The sequence below is a fragment of the Anolis carolinensis genome, chromosome 2 (genome assembly GCF_035594765.1).
Source record: "Anolis carolinensis isolate JA03-04 chromosome 2, rAnoCar3.1.pri, whole genome shotgun sequence".
In the NCBI taxonomy this organism is placed as follows: Eukaryota; Metazoa; Chordata; class Lepidosauria; order Squamata; family Dactyloidae; genus Anolis; species Anolis carolinensis.
Window position 1 is genome coordinate 6,138,724 of NC_085842.1, and position 19,062 is coordinate 6,157,785.

General features: G+C 44.7%; 1 protein-coding gene across 12 annotated transcripts in view; it reads left to right on the forward strand.

Annotated features, from left to right (window-relative positions):
• Positions 1 to 19,062, forward strand: part of LOC103281720 (major histocompatibility complex class I-related gene protein) — a 35,718-nt gene that overhangs the window by 12,053 nt on the left and 4,603 nt on the right. The window contains exons 3-9 of one of the 12 annotated variants that reach the window (XM_062972942.1): positions 3,195 to 3,470; positions 6,474 to 6,548; positions 8,504 to 8,566; positions 12,501 to 12,533; positions 13,021 to 13,053; positions 16,903 to 16,953; positions 17,162 to 17,323. In XM_062972942.1, coding sequence (XP_062829012.1) covers positions 3,195 to 3,470; positions 6,474 to 6,548; positions 8,504 to 8,566; positions 12,501 to 12,533; positions 13,021 to 13,053; positions 16,903 to 16,953; positions 17,162 to 17,286 — 656 coding nt within the window. In that variant the 3' untranslated portion in view covers positions 17,287 to 17,323. The other 11 variants (XM_062972948.1, XM_062972944.1, XM_062972943.1 and 8 more) reach the window with 11 other exon arrangements.

The following is a 19,062-nucleotide window of genomic DNA, read 5'->3' on the forward strand; positions in this document are numbered from 1 at the left end:
CCATAAACATTCCAAAGGACCAAATTGGGGAAGTTACATCAGAGCCCTAGGAGAGATTACATTTCTATGAACATTTAGGTCAGGGTGGGCTGACCTAAATAGGATGGGAACCAGGAAACAATGGTGAATCCTATCTAGGCATGTTTTGGAAACGGGGAAAGGATTCCCTCAATCTAACTCTATCATCTATCTGACTACATTTAGACTTGAGTAGTCCAGGATGAATCCCAACAGATTAGACCTCACCTGGAATACTGTGTCCAATTCTGGGCACCACAATTCAAAAGACGGATGTACTCTAAGCTGGAAGGTGTCCAGAGAAGGGCAACTGAACTAATCAAAAATCTGGAGACTATAAATCCCTCTGAGGAGTGTCTTAAAGAGCTGGGTTTGTTTAACCTGCAGAAGAGAAGACATGAGAGCCATGTATCAATATGTGGAAAGGTGTCATAGGGAAGAAAGAGCAGACTTGTCTTCTCCTGCCCTGGAGACTAGGACTCGGAGCAATGGGTTCAAATGACAGGACAGGAGAACATCAGGAAGGACTTCCTGACCGTATGAGCTGTTCAGCAGGGAACTCTCTGCCTCAGAGTCTGGTGGAAGCTCCTTTCTTGGAAACTTTTAAACAGAGGCTGGGTGGCCATCTGTCAGGGGTACTTTGATTGTGCTTTTCCTGCATGGCAGGGGGTTGGACTAATAATAATAATAATAATAAGAAGAAGAAGAAGAAGAAGAAGTTTATTTATATCCCGCCTCCATCTTCCCCCGAAGGGGACTTGGGGCGGCTTACAGCAAAATCAAATACAAAGCAGTGCTAACATATGAAACATCAAAGAACAATAACAAAACCAATAACAAAATATACACAATAACCGGGGGGGGGGGGGGGGATGACTAGATGGCCCATGCAGTCTCTTCCAACTCTATGATTCCATGATTCTATGAAGAAATATTTGGGCAAGAAGGGGAAAGTAACCTCTGCAAGAAGGCAGGGAGCAGAAAAAACATTGCTGCATGAAGATCAATGGCTCTCTGAAATCCCATGAGGCAAGGCAGGAGATAAATATTTTAATAAATACATTATATCTCAGGATTATTAACCATTAAACACTGGGCAGTTTGTAATGTTTCACGCTTTCTTAGAATGTGGTTGCCTTTCCCCCTCCCTAGAAAAAAAAATCCTGCTGTTTCTGAGAAATTTCAAATCTGCCCCTTGTGGTCACAAGGAAGGTGGTGGATGCCTCTAATCTTGTCTGAACCCCCACCGCCCCTGTATTTCTCTTTCAGGGAAAAGGGGAGAAATCACCAAAGAAGAATTCAAACGTATAGCCAACTCCTGTAGGGAAAAGGCTCACAAGGCTAAAGCTCAAAATGAGCTCAGGCTTGCCAGGAACATAAAAAACAACAAAAAAGGCTTTTTTGCTTACGTTGGTAGAAAAAGGAAGAACAAGGAGGCGATAGGGCCACTGCGAGGAGAAAATGGGGTGATGATGACAAGGGACAGGGAAAAGGCAGAACTACTTAATGCCTTCTTTGCCTCAGTCTTCTCACAAAAAGAAAGCTATCTTCAACCTCAGCAACATGAAATGGACGAAGGATTGGGGGAAATCCAACCCCAAATAGGGAAACAAGTTGTCCAGGAACACCTGGCCACTCTAAATGAATTCAAGTCCCCAGGGCCAGATCAGCTACATCCAAGAGTATTGAAGGAACTAGCAGAAGTTATTTCAGAACCACTGGCAATTATCTTTTAGAGTTCTTGGAGAACGGGAGAAGTCCCAGCAGATTGGAGGAGGGCGAATGTGGTCCCTATCTTCAAGAAGGGAAAAAAGAATGACCCAAACAATTACCGTCCGGTCAGCCTCACATCGATACCAGGCAAAATTCTGGAAAAGATCATTAAGGAAGTGGTCTGCGAACACTTAGAAACAAATGCGGTCATTGCTAATAGTCAACACGGATTTACCAAAAACAAGTCATGCCAAACTAATCTGATCTCTTTTTTCGATAGAGTTACGAGTTGAGTCAAAACAGGGAATGCTGTGGATGTAGCGTACCTGGATTTCAGTAAGGCCTTCGACAAAGTCCCCCACGACCTTCTGGCAAACAAACTAGTAAAATGTGGGCTAGACAAAACTACGGTTAGGTGGATCTGTAATTGGCTAAGCAGATGAACCCAAAGGGTGCTCACCAATGCATCGTCTTCATCATGGAGAGAAGTGACAAGTGGAGTGCCGCAGGGCTCCGTCCTGGGCCCGGTTCTGTTCAACATCTTTATTAACGACTTAGACGAAGGGTTAGAAGGCACGATCATCAAGTTTGCAGACGACACCAAACTGGGAGGGATAGCTAACACTCCAGAAGACAGGAGCAGAATTCAAAACGATCTTGACAAACTAGAGAGATGGGCCGAAACTAACAAGATGAAGTTCAACAGGGACAAATGCAAGATACTTCACTTTGGCAGAAAAAATGGAATGCAAAGATACAGAATGGGGGACGCCTGGCTTGACAGCAGTGTGTGCGAAAAAGACCTTGGAGTCCTCGTGGACAACAAGTTAAACATGAGCCAGCAATGTGATGCGGCTGCTAAAAAAGCCAACGGGATTCTGGCCTGCATCAATAGGGGAATAGCGTCTAGATCCAGGGAAGTCCTGCTCCCCCTCTATTCTGCCTTGGTCAGACCACACCTGGAATACTGCGTCCAATTCTGGGCACCACAGTTGAAGGGAGATGTTGACAAGCTAGAATGTGTCCAGAGGAGGGCAACTAAAATGATCAAAGGTCTGGAGAACAAGCCCTATGAGGAGCGGCTTAAAGAGCTGGGCATGTTTAGCCTGCAGAAGAGAAGGCTGAGAGGAGACATGATAGCCATGTACAAATACGTGAAGGGAAGTCCTAGGGAGGAGGGAGCAAGCTTGTTTTCTGCTGCCTTGCAGACTAGGACACGGAACAATGGCTTCAAACTACAGGAAAGAAAGGAGATTCCACCTGAACATCAGGAAGAACTTCCTCACTGTGAGAAGGGCTGTCTTCCCCAGACTGTGGTGGAGGCTCCTTCTTTGGAGGCTTTTAAGCAGAGGCTGGATGGCTATCTGTTGGGGGTGCTTTGAATGCGATTTCCTGCTTCTTAGCGGGGGCTGGACTAGATGGCCCATGAGGTCTCTTCCAACTCTACTATTCTATGATTCTAGGGTTTCACACCCTGCAGCAGATGTACGGCTGTGACCTGAGGAAAGATGGGAGCAAAGGAGGATATCGACAGTATGCCTACGATGGGAAGGACTTCATCAGTTTTGACAAGGAGACCCTCACTTGGACGGCAGCTGATGGGGCAGCCCAGAAAACCAAGAGGAAGTGGGATGCTCAATCAATGCGCAACCAGTACCTTAAGGCTTACCTGCAGGAGACCTGCATTGAGTGGCTGAAGAAGTACCTGGACTACGGCAAGGAGACACTGCTGAGGACAGGTGAAGGGGGTGTCACCAAGAGCTTGACGGGGGGGGGGGGGGAGCGGGAGGGGAGGGATAAGTAGAAAAATAATATAGTGGAGTTAGAGAGGGGGAGTGGACTTTGCTCCGTGCAGGACACTTGATCCTGTTTCGTATTAGGAAGCCTCCAAACATAACAGCCTCCATGATATGGTCCACCCTCTCTGTCAGAAAATGAAACACAAAATCCAAGTATTGAGGAAAGGAAAGAAGAGGAAGGAAAAGAAAGGAAACGTGGCAGCACCAAATGTAAGTTTGCAACATTTACCAATTGATCAGAATGGTCAAGTTTTTCTTGGGAGGGGCAGGACAGAAGTAGCTGAAGATTGTTGAAGATAGGAAGATAGGGGTCCTTCCCCAGGTAGCCCAAACAAGGGCACTCACCCTTCTTGGCATTGGGAAAGGCCCTGTGCTGATTCTGGTATTATTTTGCAGAGACACCAGAAGTGATGGTGACCCGGAAGGTAGACCACGATGGGATGGAAACCTTGATCTGTCGGGTGGGGGGCTTCTACCCGAAGGACATTGACATTGAGTGGACAAGGGATGGGGAGGTCTGGCAGCAAGATACCTTCCATGGCCTTCCATCATGCTCCACGTGGCATTTGTAGCGGCCCCTGTCCTTGGGGTCCACCTTGATACTTTTCCAGGTGTAGTACGTCCCATCCGAGTTGGGGGATACAACTCGGATGGGACGTACTACACCTGGAAAAGTATCAAGGTGGACCCCAAGGACAGGGGCCGCTACAAATGCCACGTGGAGCATGATGGCCTTCTGAAACCAGTAGACTTGGCCTGGGAGGAGCCTGGTGAGTAATTTGAGGAAAGGCGGGTTCCAGGGGATGAAAATAAGCAAAAGGATTATCAGATGCATCAGAACTGGAGTTTTGAAGGCAGAGTAGTACCCCAGACTCTGCTATCAGAACTCCAGCTGTAGAGACTGTACACAATACAGGTTGATTATCTCTTATCCGGTGTGACGGCGTGAGTGGCGCCATCTATATGTCGAACTGTCAGTTGCAAGATTTGAATTGTATCATGCCTGATTTTGCCTTTACCCTGTAAATGTTGTTGGATTGATTGGTTATTTATAGCTGTCAATCAATGTTGTTTGCACCAGTTATATTGCTTCCTCAGCTCAATTGTTTGGCTCCACCCTTTTCTGGAGTGGGTCAGTGTTTCCTTTTTCATTCCACCATCAAGCTTTCTATCAGATAGACGCAAGAGAGGGACTTAGCTCTAAAAGCCCTTGATTAAGTTACCTCTCAGCACCAATTCTGAGGTTCTTACCCTTGAGGAGTCTCAAGCGCCTTCAAATCAGTCCTTTGGCAATAGAGGAAGACTGTGTCTTCAAACATAGGTCATTTGGACTGAGGCTGAGGATTGCTCCGGCATTCACAGCCATTGAGAAAGAGGGACCTGGAAAAGCTTCTCAGCTGCAGAACTCCTTGGACTTAAGACAACCAAAGACTGTAACGTATATTTTCCTTTACCCCTTTGAAACTTCCAGCTTATTGGGATAACCTTTTGTGAACAACAAAACCAGTTTTGAGTTATCTACAGTGTTTTGGTCCTTGGGAGTTCCAGTTTCCCTAAAGGAGGGCAAGAAGCAATCCCCTGGGGAAAGATGTCACGTCCATGCCTCTTTCGCTAAGAGTTATAGCCCCAGGCACAATGGCACAGGCTGTAAATTTACATTCCCTACCCTACGCAAAGATGTATTTATCCCTCTCATCCTGAGTGGCTGTGATACATTTGTAAATGTTTACATTATTTGATGCAGATATGCCAGCAAAACATGATACACAAAGCTTATTATTTCAATGTATTGTCGAGGGCTTTCATGGCCGGAATCACTGGGTCGCTGTGAGTCTTTCAGGCTGTATGTCCATGTTCTGGATCATGGCCATACTGCCCGAAAGACTCATAGCAACCCACTTATTATTTCACCTTGTCTAATTTTTTTAAAATCAAATATATCCTGAGAGGCTTAAAAATAAATTGATTTGATAGTTTCTTGCTGATGAGCTATTGGGTTTAATATGCAAAGAAAAAGGAAGGGCAGGCGCAGATAGGATTTGTCCAAGTAGGTGCTGGCTGCTCTTCTACCCCTCACAGGCCAGAGCAAAGGCAGATAAGACATGGAGGAGGCTCTTTTTGTTGGGAATCACCCTGGGCTACTCAAGTCTAGATGTAGTCAGATAGATGATAGAGTTAGATTGAGGGAATCCGTTTCCAAAGCATGCCGAGACAGGCTTTACTGTGTTTCACTCTATCCTTTTTATGTCACATCCCTTACTTTGAAGTTAGTAGAAATGTGAATCTTTAGGGACACTAACTTCTCATTGGTCAGAATGTCTTTTATGGCCCCAATAAACTGGACCATGAGGTTGGAACCATTTTGGTTCTCTCTTATCCCTTGGTTCTTCCAGCTAACAAGCAGCATCTTGCTGTCTCCCCTGGCAAGATGTAACTGTTTAGATGTTTGTTATTTTTCCTTAGAAACCAGTCTAGAGTAGACTAGACAGCTCCCAAGCCTTTCTATCTACACTGGAATTCTTTTTACCTGAATAAATGTTTTTGAACTTTTACTGAGACACTGCAGTCCATTGCCATCCTAAGCTGAAAGACTTCTCTTTGTTCACCCTGTGTAAGTAACTGTTGCATTTGAAAGCTTTTGCTTTTGCTACTCTGCTGCATTTTGGTGGAATCTCCCCCAGAGAGGGTTAAATTGAATCTAACCACTCAGAGATTACAACACTTTCTCCACCTGCTGAGGCCAAGGTTTAATGGGAGAGCTACACCTGGTTGCTCTTCTAATATGGCCACTTCCAATTCCAGTTCTGCAAACTTGACAGGTGATTGTGAGGACTGGTTTCTCACACGTACTTTAGCTCTTTCTCCATCTATAATCTGATCCATAAAGGGTTTGATATAGGGATTTCCTTTTAATTCTTTTGTTCATCTCCATTTTACCTTCAGCCTCCAAATTGGGACTCATCCTTGGGTGTGCCATGGGGATTCTCCTTCTGAGTACTGGGATTGCTGTTTATTTCAGTGAGTAAATTCTGAATGCATTTCCTTGTGGGGAAGAGGCGTTCTGTGGTTGTGTGGGTGGGTGGGTGGGGGTTATTTTCCTTTTGAGGACTCTCTCTACCTTTGAAGGGAAGGTTAAGCTTTGCCGACATCTTGGAGGCATGGACTTCTCCATTTGCCTTATCTTATTCCACATCATGAGCACAGGTCTCAGCCTGTTGCCAGGGAAGGCTTCCCATTTTGCTAATGTCTTTGCTGGAGAGACCGAAAGGCGTTGTCGAAGGCTTTCATGGCCGGGATCACAGGGTTGTTGTATGTTTTCCGGGCTGTATGGCCATGTTCCAGAAGTATTCTCTCCTGACGTTTCGCCCACATCTATGGCAGGCATCCTCAGAGGTTGTGAGGTATATGGAGAAACTAAGCAAGGAAGGTTTATATATTTGTGGAAAGTCCAGGGTGAGAGAAGAACTCTTGTCAGTTGGAGGCCAGTGTGAATGTTGTAGTTAATTACCTTGATCAGCATTGAATAGCTTCATCTCCTGGCTTCTTCCTGCCTGGGAGTATCCTTTGAACAAAGGATACCCCCAGGCAGGAAGAAGCCAGGAGATGAAGCTATTCAATGCTGATCAAGGTAATTAGCTGATCAAGGTAATTAGTCGTTAGCTGCCCCTGATTCATTGATATCTGGAACTCCTCTGTTTTCAGAGTGTTGCTTCTTATTTACTGTTCTGATTTTTGAGTTTTTTTAATACTGGAAGCCAGATCCAACAAATGCTACTTTCAGCAAAGGACAAGAGGGATCCTCTCTCCTCTGCAGGAGTCTACCATGTACCATGTAGCTGTAGACAAGTCTACAGAGGGATCACTAAAGGCAGCATTGCCCAAACACGAGTCAAAGAACATGAAAGGCACTGAAGACTCACTCAACCAGAGAAATCAGCCATAGCAGAGCACTTGATGAACCAACCTGGACACAGGATATTATTTGAGAACACAGAAATGCTCAACCACTCCAACAACTATCATGTCAGACTACACAGAGAAGCCCTTGAAATCCACAAGCATGTTGACAACTTCAACAGAAAGGAGGAAACCATGAAAATGAACAAAATCTGGCTACCAGTATTTAAAAACTCAAAAATCAGAACAGTAAATAAGAAGCAACACTCTGAAAACAGAGGAGTTCTAGACATCAATGAATCAGGGGCAGCTAACGACTCTGAACAAAGGATACCCCCAGGCAGGAAGAATCCAGGAGATGAAGCTATTCAATGCTAATCAAGGTGATTAACTACAACATTCACACTGGCCTCCAACTGACAAGAGTTCTTCTCTCACCCTGCACTTTCCACAGATATATAAACTGTCAGAGTAATTCGCAGCGTAGCAGCAGTTGTCTGTTGTCAATGGAGCACAGAACGAAGAGACGTCAGAAACGATGTTAAAAATATATACAAAGTTTTACTATACAAGACAAACAGACTTGCAGACGAACACAGGCTTGGCTTTCACTCTAGGCAGACACAAACTCAGAACAGAGCAAGATCTCAACACAATCAGTAATGTACAAAAACACTTGAGTCTGGATACTCCCAAGGTTCCAGCCATACATCAAGGTCAACACAGCTTCTCAGTCTCTTTACAGACTATAGCATACTCTGAATGATGCAACCTGTATGCAATACATGCCAGACACAAATTTCATTTAAACACTACCAATACACAAATCCCACATTAACATAAACCTTCTTTGCTGAGTTTCTCCATACCTCACAACGTCTGAGGATGCCTGCCATAGATGTGGACGAAACGTCAGGAGAGAACATGGCCATACAGCCCGGGAAACATACAAGAGACCGAAAGGCCTCCGTCCCTGTGGAAGGAGGAAGAGGAGGGTGTGTGGTCTTCTTTATCAGAGAATGAAATTGTGTTGATCCCTGAGACTCACCTTTAACTCCCCGATTCTGTCTCTGCAGTAAAATGGCAACATGATCGCAGAATAACTTCAAGATGTCAATATGGATGCCAAGCAGCTTCAAGTGAGTGTTGCCTTCCCCATTGCATGTTTACTCCAGATGGGTGAGGTGGGCATTTGACTGAAATGGATTGAATTGAGACATACATCCAAGACTGTTCCCAAAGCTGCAGTGAAGCCAATAGCACTGAACGTAGCTATCCAGCCCTCAGCATGGAAAAGAACAATGGAAACATAAATGGTTTTCAGTCAGTCTGTACCCCTGGTAGGTAGATCCCAAAGAGAGACATCTGGCCCCAGGGGTCAAGTGCAGAGTCAGCCAGGCTGAGGGAGAGAGCTGTACTTTTATGGGTTTATATCCCAAATTCTTATCTGCAGAAAAACATCAAGATGAAGCAATGGGAATGTATTTATTTATTTATTTACAATATTTGTATTCCGCCCTTCTTTCTCACCCCGAAGGGGACTCAGAGCAGATCACAATGTACACATACATGGCAAACATTCAATGCCATATTTATTTATTTATTATTTATTTACAGTATTTATATTCCACCCTTCCTTTTCACCCCGAAGGCTGCTCAGGGCGGATTACAATGAACATATATATGGCAATCATTCAATGCCATCAGACAAACAACATACAGTATAGACACACACAGAGGCATTTAACATTTCCAGCTTCACGATTCTGGCCACAGGGGGAGCTGTTGCTTCACCGTCCACTAGTGACTGTACTTCCTCATTCCTTTCCGGCATGTTGCTGGCAGTTTGATGGTATTGTAAATTAGTTAAATTAGCCTTACGCATAAAGCGTACCTAAATTTCCTACTTGACAGATGCAACTGTCTTTCAGGCTGTATAGGTAAACAGCAAGCTGGGCTATTTAATCGTCGGGGGCTTAACCCGACGTGGGCTTCAAACTCATGATCTCTCGGTCAGTAGTGATTTATTGCAGCTGGTTACTAGCCAGCTGCACCATAGCCCGGCCCATATGAACATACAGACAGAGACGAAGACAGAGACACAGAGGCAATTTAACCTTCTCCAGCTTCCGGCTTCCTGAGGGTATGCTCGATTCCAGCTACAGTGGGAGCAGCTGCTTCATCATCCACTGTGATGCCATGTCCTTGGATACTTCCTCATTCGAAATGCTGCTGGACAATTTTTATGATGTCGTAAATTAGCCTCCCCACATAGTGGTACCTAAATTTCCTACTTGATAGATGCAACTACTTTCGGGTTGCAACAACGAGCAGGGCTATTTTTTATTTTAATGGTCGGGTGCTCACTCTGACACGGGCTGGCCTCGAACTCATAACCTCTTCATCATAGGGATTTATTGCAGCTGGCTACTAACCAGCCTGCACCACAGCCCAGCCCCTGTATGTACCAGTTAAATTGCACAGAGAGATGGAATCCTTCACAGCCAGTCCTTCCTTTCCTAAAAAGATTCATTAATATACTGTATTATGCACTTGTGCTTCTGGGAATGCTATTTACCCTGTTTCCCAGAAAATAAGACAGTGTCTTATATTAATTTTTGCTCCCAAAGATGTGCTAGGTCTTATTTTCAGGGCCTGTCTTATTTTTTCATGAAGAAGAATTCACATTTATTGTTGAACAAAAAAAATGAACATCACAAGCCAACATAACCAAACTGTGAATCCTATCAAGAATTTCTTGTTACTGCCACTATTTCCATTAAAATCACATAGAGCAATCAGAGTGCATCAATAATATAAACATAATAAGATAAACAGATTAAGAAAAACAACTACAGTTCATGAGATATCATATCAAGACATATATTGCACTCTACTCCAGTCCATAACATATGATATTCCTGTCATTCCTGATTAATTTTCAAGATTAGAATACCCTTCCATGAAAGAGGGAAAAGGCAGCTCAGATTGTGATGTGCATTACAAGTGACAGGTGATCTTCCAGTGTACAAAAATATTGATGTACTTGCCAAATTTCAGAACCAGAAAAAGTGATTCACATGAAGAAAAATGTAATTAATTGTTTTATTTTAGAAGAGGGATCTGTAACTGCCAGAAGTCCAAGGAATGGATATCCCCACACTGGATCTTAGAAGCTTACATTTCCTTTCCATGTCATCTGCCTTTATCCCCAAATGTTTTTTTTTTTACTCAAAAGGCTCCTTGTGGCATGTAAGTGGTGTGAAGAACAATTTCAGGGTTTTTGTTTGTTTAGTTTTAAAATCAAGAGCATCTGGGATCTGCACTGACAGCCTCAAAGGCCCAGTTGGATGGAACAGAAAGAGGATGGAGGGGCACAGGAAACAGCTTGTGGGGTTTGCACATTGCCCAGCTCACACATACACTTAGAATTCAGGTGGATGGTCAGAGCACTTTTTTAAGGTCAATGGAAAGTGGGTTTTGCACTACAAGTCCCATCAGGCCTTATCTATGGAATGGTGGGAGTTGCAGGCCAGCAATGTCTACAGCAGAATGCATGCAAAGAATGGCTTCCTCTGGGTCAAGATGAGCCACATATGGAGCAAATGCGTTTTCTTTCTTCCTAAGCCATGACGCCTCCTTCCTCATTTGTCTCTCTTCCAAAAAGTAGAAATAATAATAGACCTTTCTTGAAAAATGTACCTGGTTCTCATACACTATCTGGCACACACCCAGCGAGGAAGGAGGCAGGGAAGGTAGCCACATGGAAGGTGAGGAGGCAGGAAGAGTGCATGCCTGTCGGGTTCTCTTCTCCCAGTTGTGCTGTGGGTCCGTCTTCCAAAGAAAGCACCAAGACACACGCGGGTAGATTCCAACAAGTTTTATTGTACTGAATACCAGAACCTTCTTTTGTGCCACATATATAGGGACTCTTACATACCAGAGGGTCATTGATGTTTTATGGCCGGCCTGCTTTATGGCTGGCATCTGTTCTTTGTCCGCTGAGCAGAGATGTCAAGGATTGGAGATCCTGACATCGCCTCTCCCTTCTTCCTTAGTGGCAGCTGCGGAAGGGAAAGGCAGGAGAAAAGGATCTCATTCGCACAGCGCTTCTCTTGCTTTTTCTTTCCCCCTCTTCAGCGAGTGCCGTGCAAAAGGGGAAGGGAAAGATCAAGCAGCCCCTTCTCCTTCGCATTCACACAGCACTGGCCAGGAAGGCTAAGGAGAAGCTGTTTCTCCCGCTTTTTCCTTCCCCCTCTTCAGCAAGTGCAGACCAAAGGGGGAAGCGAGGGAAAAGGAGAGGGGAAAGCGTGAGCAGCACTTTCTTATTCACATAGCACCAGCCGAGGAAGGAGAAGGGAGCCACGGCAGCGGCGGCTCCCTCCTAGGTCTTACTTTCCGGGGAGGTCTTATATTTGGCAAGTCTCCCAAACCTGTACTAGGTCTTATTTTATGGGGATGTCTTATTTTCGGGGAAACATGGTAAGAGTAATTGGTGTAGCACATCTCACACAAGTACTAGAAGAGCATCTCCACATTCAATGCCATAGTGGGCTGGCCTTGGTGGGGCACTTACACAACCTAGAATCATAGAATCATAGAATCATAGAATAGTAGAGTTGGAAGAGACCTCAAGGGCCATCTAGTCCAACCCCCCGCTAAGAAGCAGGAAATCGCATTCAAAGCACCCCCGACAGATGGCCATCCAGCCTCTGCTTAAAAGCCTCCAAAGAAGGAGCCTCCACCACGGCCCGGGGGAGAGAGTTCCACTGCCGAACAGCCCTCACAGTGAGGAAGTTCTTCCTGATGTTCAGGTGGAATCTCCTTTCCTGTAGTTTGAAGCCATTGTTCCGTGTCCTAGTCTGCAGGGCAGCAGAAAATAAGCTTGCTCCCTCCTCCCTATCACAGTTGCTCTCCTTCTCCCACGAACACACCTACACACATAGCTAAAGCCACACTGTGCTGACCTAAGTGAGACACAGCCTTTCAAAAGGTCATGAACAGAGGGCGTAAATTTCACCCAACCCTTTCCTGCCCATGGAACTGACCCTCTTGTCTTTTCCTTTGTTTTAGCAAGTGATCAAAAACCCAACATTTCTAAGAAAGGTAAGTGAATCTCATCTGAAAGGAGAGAATGAATGACAACGGGGAAAGACACAGAGAGAAAGGCAAACCAAGGAGATGGGATGATGGTGTAACTGTATGCTTCTGCCCTCTTCCCTGCTTAATATTTGAGTTAAACTACAATCGTTGGGGAATAATTAGCTGACAAGCAAAGTCAGTGTTGATACATTGTATATAAATGTGTACGAATGGTTTTTACAAAGCAACCGGAAGGGCATCCTCACATTTGATGCCTAGTGGTGGGCAAGTAGGGAGATCCCACATGGTGTGGTATTAGGGGAACTTACACAACCCTCATGGTTGCTCCCCTTCTCCCAGCAACACACCCACACACATAGCTAAAGAGACACTGTACAGGCCTAGAAGAGATACAGTCTTTCAAAAGGCCGTGAACAAAGGATGGGGATTCTACTGCAGCCCTTCCCTGCCCAAAGAATTGACCTTCTTTGTCTTTTCCTTCTTTTTTTAGTAAGAGACCAAAAATCCAATATTTCTAAGGAAGGTAAGTGAATCCCACCCAGCTCAAAGGGTAGAATAAATTACAAGGGAAAAGACATACATAGAAAAGCAAATCAGGGAAATTGAATGGTTTGTAGCCGTAGAAGATGGTGGTGTAACTGTATCCTTCTACCTTCCTCCCTGATTAATATTTGAATTTTAAGAAAGTTAAATTAGAATAGTGGGTTGCTGTGAGTTTTTCGGGCCGTATGGCCATGTTCCAGTAGAATTCTTTCCTGGTGTTTCACCTGCATCTGTGTGGCTAATGGCATCTTGTTGTAGTTGAGCCAAGGGGTAGTAATGGTACTACTGGTGAAACTGCTAGCAGGAGGAAAAGGGCTAATGGTGAGCAGGTGTTTGATGAGGAACAGCAAGTAAAGCGGTTCCGGGAAATACTTATGGCTCCTTCTGAGGATGAAACGTTTGAAGGGTTCTCTAGTGGTGAGGAGTCAATGCAGGAAGACGATGGATTAACAGAGAGTAGAGGAACTCAAAGGTCAACTCGGGAGCAAGAGTCAGATGAAGAAAGGGAAAGGAAGAAGATCCGGGATCTACTCACTGCTCCCACAGAAGATGAAACGTTTGAAGGTTTTTCTGGGGATGATGGGTCTGGGAGTGAGATGGAAAGTGCTGCAGATTGGACTCAAGTAAATGTGTGTGCAGAGCCAGTTTCTGGGGGTGCATCAGGGAATTGGCAAACTACTGGTGCACCAGTGACATGGGGAGATCTAAGTCTTGAATGAAGATGGAGGGACTGGAGGGATGACGGGCGAGCTTCACATATGAGATTAAGATCAGCTGTGGATAATGATGATGGGGCGGAGGCCTCATCATCTGTGGACTCCGATGTGTAAGTTAAAAGTGGAGTTGGAAGGAAAGCTCCCTTGCAGAAGGCAAAGTGTTGTTTGGGACATTGCTTTGTCACTGCCTGTTCTCCTTGGGTCCTCGCTGTATAGCTTCGTGGTTCCTGAGTTCGGTTTGGCTCCTGACGACGACAACGTTCCTTCCTGGCTTGGCGTTCCTGACTTCCCTTGGCTCCTGAATTCGGTTTGGCTCCTGACGACGACAACGTTCCTTCCTGGCTTGGCGTTCCTGGCTTCCCTTGGCTCCTGAATTCGGTTTGGCTCCTGACGACGACAACGTTCCTTCCTGGCTTGGCGTTCCTGACTTCCCTTGGCTCCTGAATTCGGTTTGGCTCCTGACGACGACAACGTTCCTTCCTGGCTTGGCGTTCCTGGCTTCCCTTGGCTCCTGAATTTGGTTTGGCTCCTGATGACGACAACGTTCCTTCCTGGCTTGGCGTTCCTGGCTTCCCTTGGCTCCTGAATTCGGTTTGGCTCCTGACGACGACAACGTTCCTTCCTGGCTTGGCGTTCCTGGCTTCCCTTGGCTCCTGAATTCGGTTTGGCTCCTGACGACGACAACGTTCCTTCCTGGCTTGGCGTTCCTGACTTCCCTTGGCTCCTGAATTCGGTTTGGCTCCTGACGACGACAACGTTCCTTCCTGGCTTGGCGTTCCTGGCTTCCCTTGGCTCCTGAATTTGGTTTGGCTCCTGATGACGACAACATTCGCTCCTGGCTTGGCATTCCTGGCTTCTCCTTGATTCCTGAATTCGGTTTGGCTCCTGACGGCAGCGTTGCCCGTTCCTGGCTTGGCATTTGCTGGCTCCCTTCTGGTTCCTGAATTCGGCTTGGCTTCTGACGACGGCATTGTTACTCCCGGTTGGCTTTCCTTTGGGTTTCTGGATTCGGCTTGGCTTTTGGACAACAGTATCGCTTGCTCTCGCTACTGGTGGGCGTTTGGCCCTTCCTTGGCTCTCTGTGCTAGAGCGGGGCGTGACTCTAGTTCCAGTGAACGTTTGGTTGAAATTAAGCCAGATTATCAGGCTAGATAATCCGGATTATTTACTGTTCCTCTTTTTTGCCTTTTCTTGAAACAAAGACATTTACCTTTACTGGGAACACTGAAGTTAAGTGTTTCTAGGTTCTAAATATCATTTAATAAACATTTGTTAACTCTAATCATTGTGTGTGGCCCTTTAAGAGGAGTCTGAGTCTTGACACATCTTCAGTGGTCTGTTGGAAGTGAGGCAAGTGGAGTGCATAAACTACAATAGTATGGAAATAATTACCGTATATACTCAAGTATAAGCTGACCCGAGTATAAGCCGAGGCACCTAATTTTACCACAAAAACTGGGAAAACTTATTGACTCAAGTATAAGATGAGGGTGGGAAATGCAGCAGCTATGGGTCAATTTCAAAAATAAAAATAGATATTAATAAAACTGCATTATTTGAAGCATCAGTAGGTTAAATGTTTTTGAATATTTATATAAAACCTTAATTTAAGATAATAATAAGACTTTAATAAGATAAGACTGTCCAACTCTGAATACCTATATCAGGGTCCTCAAACTTTTTAAGTGGAGGGCCGATTCACAGTCCCTCAGACTGTTGGGGGGACGGACTATGATGAAATAGTCCAAAATTAAGATTATTGTTGTTGTGTGCCTTCAAGTCATTTCAGACTTAGGTCAACCCTAAGGCCAAAGTTTAGGACAGGGGCCAGGTAAATGACCTTGGAGGGCCACATCCGGCCCATGGGCCTTAGTTTGGTGACCCCTGATCTAGACGATTTCATAAGACCATAGGTAAGCAAAGAGACCTCCAAAGACCATCTAGATGGTTTCATAAGACTATAAGTAAGAAAAGGGACTCTCAAAGGCCATCTAGATGGTTTCATAAGACCATAGGTAAGCAAAGAGATCTCCAGAGACCATCTAGATGGTCTCATAAGACCATCGGTAAGGAAAAGGACCCTCGAAGGCCATCTAGATGATCTCATAAGGCCATCAGAAGACCATAGATAAGGAAAGGGACCTCAAAGACCATCTAGATGGTTTCATAAGACCACAGGTAAGGAAAGGGACCCTCAAAGGCCATCTAAACGGTCTCATAGGACCATAGGCAAGGAAGGTGACCTCTAAAAGCCATCTAGATGGTCTCATAAGGCCGTAGCTAAGCAAAGAGACCTCCAAAGAGCAGGTAGACTTAGGTCAACCCTAAGACCAAAGTTTAGGACAGGGGCCAGGTCAATGACCTTGGAGGGCCACATCTGGCCCATGGGCCTTAGTTTGGGGACCCCTGACCTATATACTCAAGTATAAGCTGACCTGAATAGAAGCCAGCCAGGACCCTCACTCGAGTATAAGCCGAGGGGAGCTTTTTCAGCCCTAAAAAAGGGCTGAAAAACTAGGCTTATACTCGAGTATATACAGTAACTGATCACTGAAGTCAGTGTTGATACATTGTATATAAATTAGTAAGAAAGTTTAAAAAGGAACCCCAATGTGATCCCTGCATTAGGTGCCATAGTGGTGGCCCAGTGGGAGGTCACTACATTGGGAGGCATTAGTGGGGCACTTAAGGAGCTCTCATGGTTGCTCTCATTCTCACACTAACACGCCTCTCAAAAGGCCATTCATGAAGAAAAGATGGGAATTCAGTAAAACCTGCTGCTGCAGAAAGAAGGGAGCTGTATGTTCACTTCGATAGATTTAGTTTGTTCTGCAAAGTGCTCAAAGAGCGGAGGGAGAAAGACGAATTTGAGCACTTTATCCTGGGAATTGAAACTGCAAGGTGTCACGTTTTTGTGTATATTTCTGTGCTAAAATCAGTGAGGATTAGCTTTTCATTCCATGTGCATCTGTCCCCTCCAAAAAAGAAGAAAGCATCTAGATGTCACAATCCTTTTTTTGCTCCAAACAATTGGCCCCATGTTTCCTTTGTTTTTATTTATTTATTTCCTGCATTTATACCCCACCCTTCTCACCCGCGGGGACCCAGGGCAGCTTGCAACAGTTGGCAAGAAAGCGATGAAGGGTTCGGCAGCACTGAGGAAGGTAAGCATTAAGAAAGAGCAAGAAAGGTGGCTGCGGGAGGTCTGCAACCCTGGGAGATGGTAGCACAGCTGTGTCTCTCCACTATCCTCTCTACTTGATAAATGATTTTTAAAAGAGTTAAACCAGAGTAGTTGGAAAATAATTAGCTGACAAGTGAAGTCAGATGTCAAGAAATCTGGGTATTTTACTATGCTATTTCACATTATAGGACTTGAACGTCCTCAGATTTTGGTGACTACTGGAAACCAAATACCAGCAGATATCAAGGGTCCACTATACTGGGGGCTGAAAGGCTCAGCCCAGCTCCCGCCTGGCACCTGGAGACTGATCTAGCTGAGTTTTGGCACCATTACCATTATGACAACCACAGGTATGTCTCAATTGGTTTTTGGCCCCACCCGTAGCCCTGGGCACACTCTTGATTTGGTCTTCTGTTCAGGATGAGATGATGGTGATGGTGTTCACGTTCCCTTTGTCATGGACTGATCACTACCTGGTTAGGTTTAGACTCACTGGGGCTCTAAACCTCCACAGGGGTGGAGGGCTGATTAGGATAGTCCGCCCCAGAAGGCTTATGGATCCAGATGGATTCCTGAAAACTCTTGGGGAGTTTCCTGCCACTTGGGTAGGTGATTCTGTCAAAGCTCTAGCAGACCTCTGGAATACGGAGGTGGCCAGGACAGTTGGCACAATCACTCCTGAACGTCGCCTTTCACAAAGCAGAGCCAAATCAGCCCCCTGGTATTCCATTAGCTGGCATCCCTTCCTTACTCTGTTTTTTAAAAACAGCTAAAATGCATTTATATTCTCTTACGTATAGAGAAGAGGAGGATTAGAATACTATGCATGGTTATCATCAGTCAGGAATGGTGTTGCACCCTGGCTCTGTTGGCTGCTTAAATTTTTAAAATAATTTTAATAATTTAAATGTATTTTAAATCTGTTTAGATTTGTGTTTCGTTTTAATGTCAAATGTAGATTGGTTATGTTATAATCTCTTATTACTTTGTTATAGATGTGGATTTATTTCCTGGTTTTGGTTGGGTTATCTATCTGTTTTTGTTTAGTTAATTACGGCATTGAATATTTGCTGATTTTTCTTGGAAACTGCCCTGAGTCCCCTTGGAGAGACAGGGTGGGATATAAATAAATTTTCTACATTATTATTATTATTATTATTATTATTATTATTATTATTATTATTATTATTATTATTATTTTGTCTGGTGAAAATTACACGTCAGCATTTTAGATGGATTAGGGATCAGCTGGTTTCCCTTGTAATAGGCAGTAAGAGCACCTAAAGCTTCGGAGAGCTTCTGTTCAACCCTTTCAAAGCTTCCTGCTTAGGCAGTGATAGCACGATCGTCAGCATAGATGAAACTCTCTGTCCCTTCTGTCAGTGGATGGTCATTTGGGTAAATTTTAAAGATTGATAGAGCAAGCACACTCCCCTGAGGCAGGCCATTCTCCTGTCTTCACCACCTACTTCTCTGACCCTGGAACTCAATAAAAAAGCTCCTGCTTTGTAGCAGATTTCCTTTGAAGAAGGTGAGGTGGTAGTCCTTTGTGATATTATACATTTTTCTCAGGAGAAGGCGATGATTTACAGTATCGTAAGTTGCTGACAGCTCCTGTAATCTGCTGCCTTTCAAAACCATATTCTGTGTGCTGAGTCAGGTTCAGAACTTGTGATGTGCAGCTTTTCCCTTTCCTGAAACTTATCAGATTATGAGGCATGACATAAATGTTTTCCCGCTCCTAGTCCTGGAATCTCCCCTTCACTTCACTTCAGTGAACACATTCTGAGGTCCGGTCCTGCTCCTTCCCTCTTTCTGAATGAGCCGCATTGAGTCTATATTGAGAAAAAAGTACAGTAAAAGTAAAATCAATAAAAGTGTCTCTGGGACCTGTGAGTTTCTCCTTTATGTGTTGTACATTACTCAACTCTGGTGACAATATAATCTGGTGCTGTAAGAAAACCCAGAGTCTATTTCTGCTGTATTCTGCTGAGAACACAGACTCTCTTTTTTTTTGGCTAAAACTTACACATTCTTCTGGTTACTGATTAAGGCTCCTTTACCCTCGATCAAATTATTTGTGATTCAT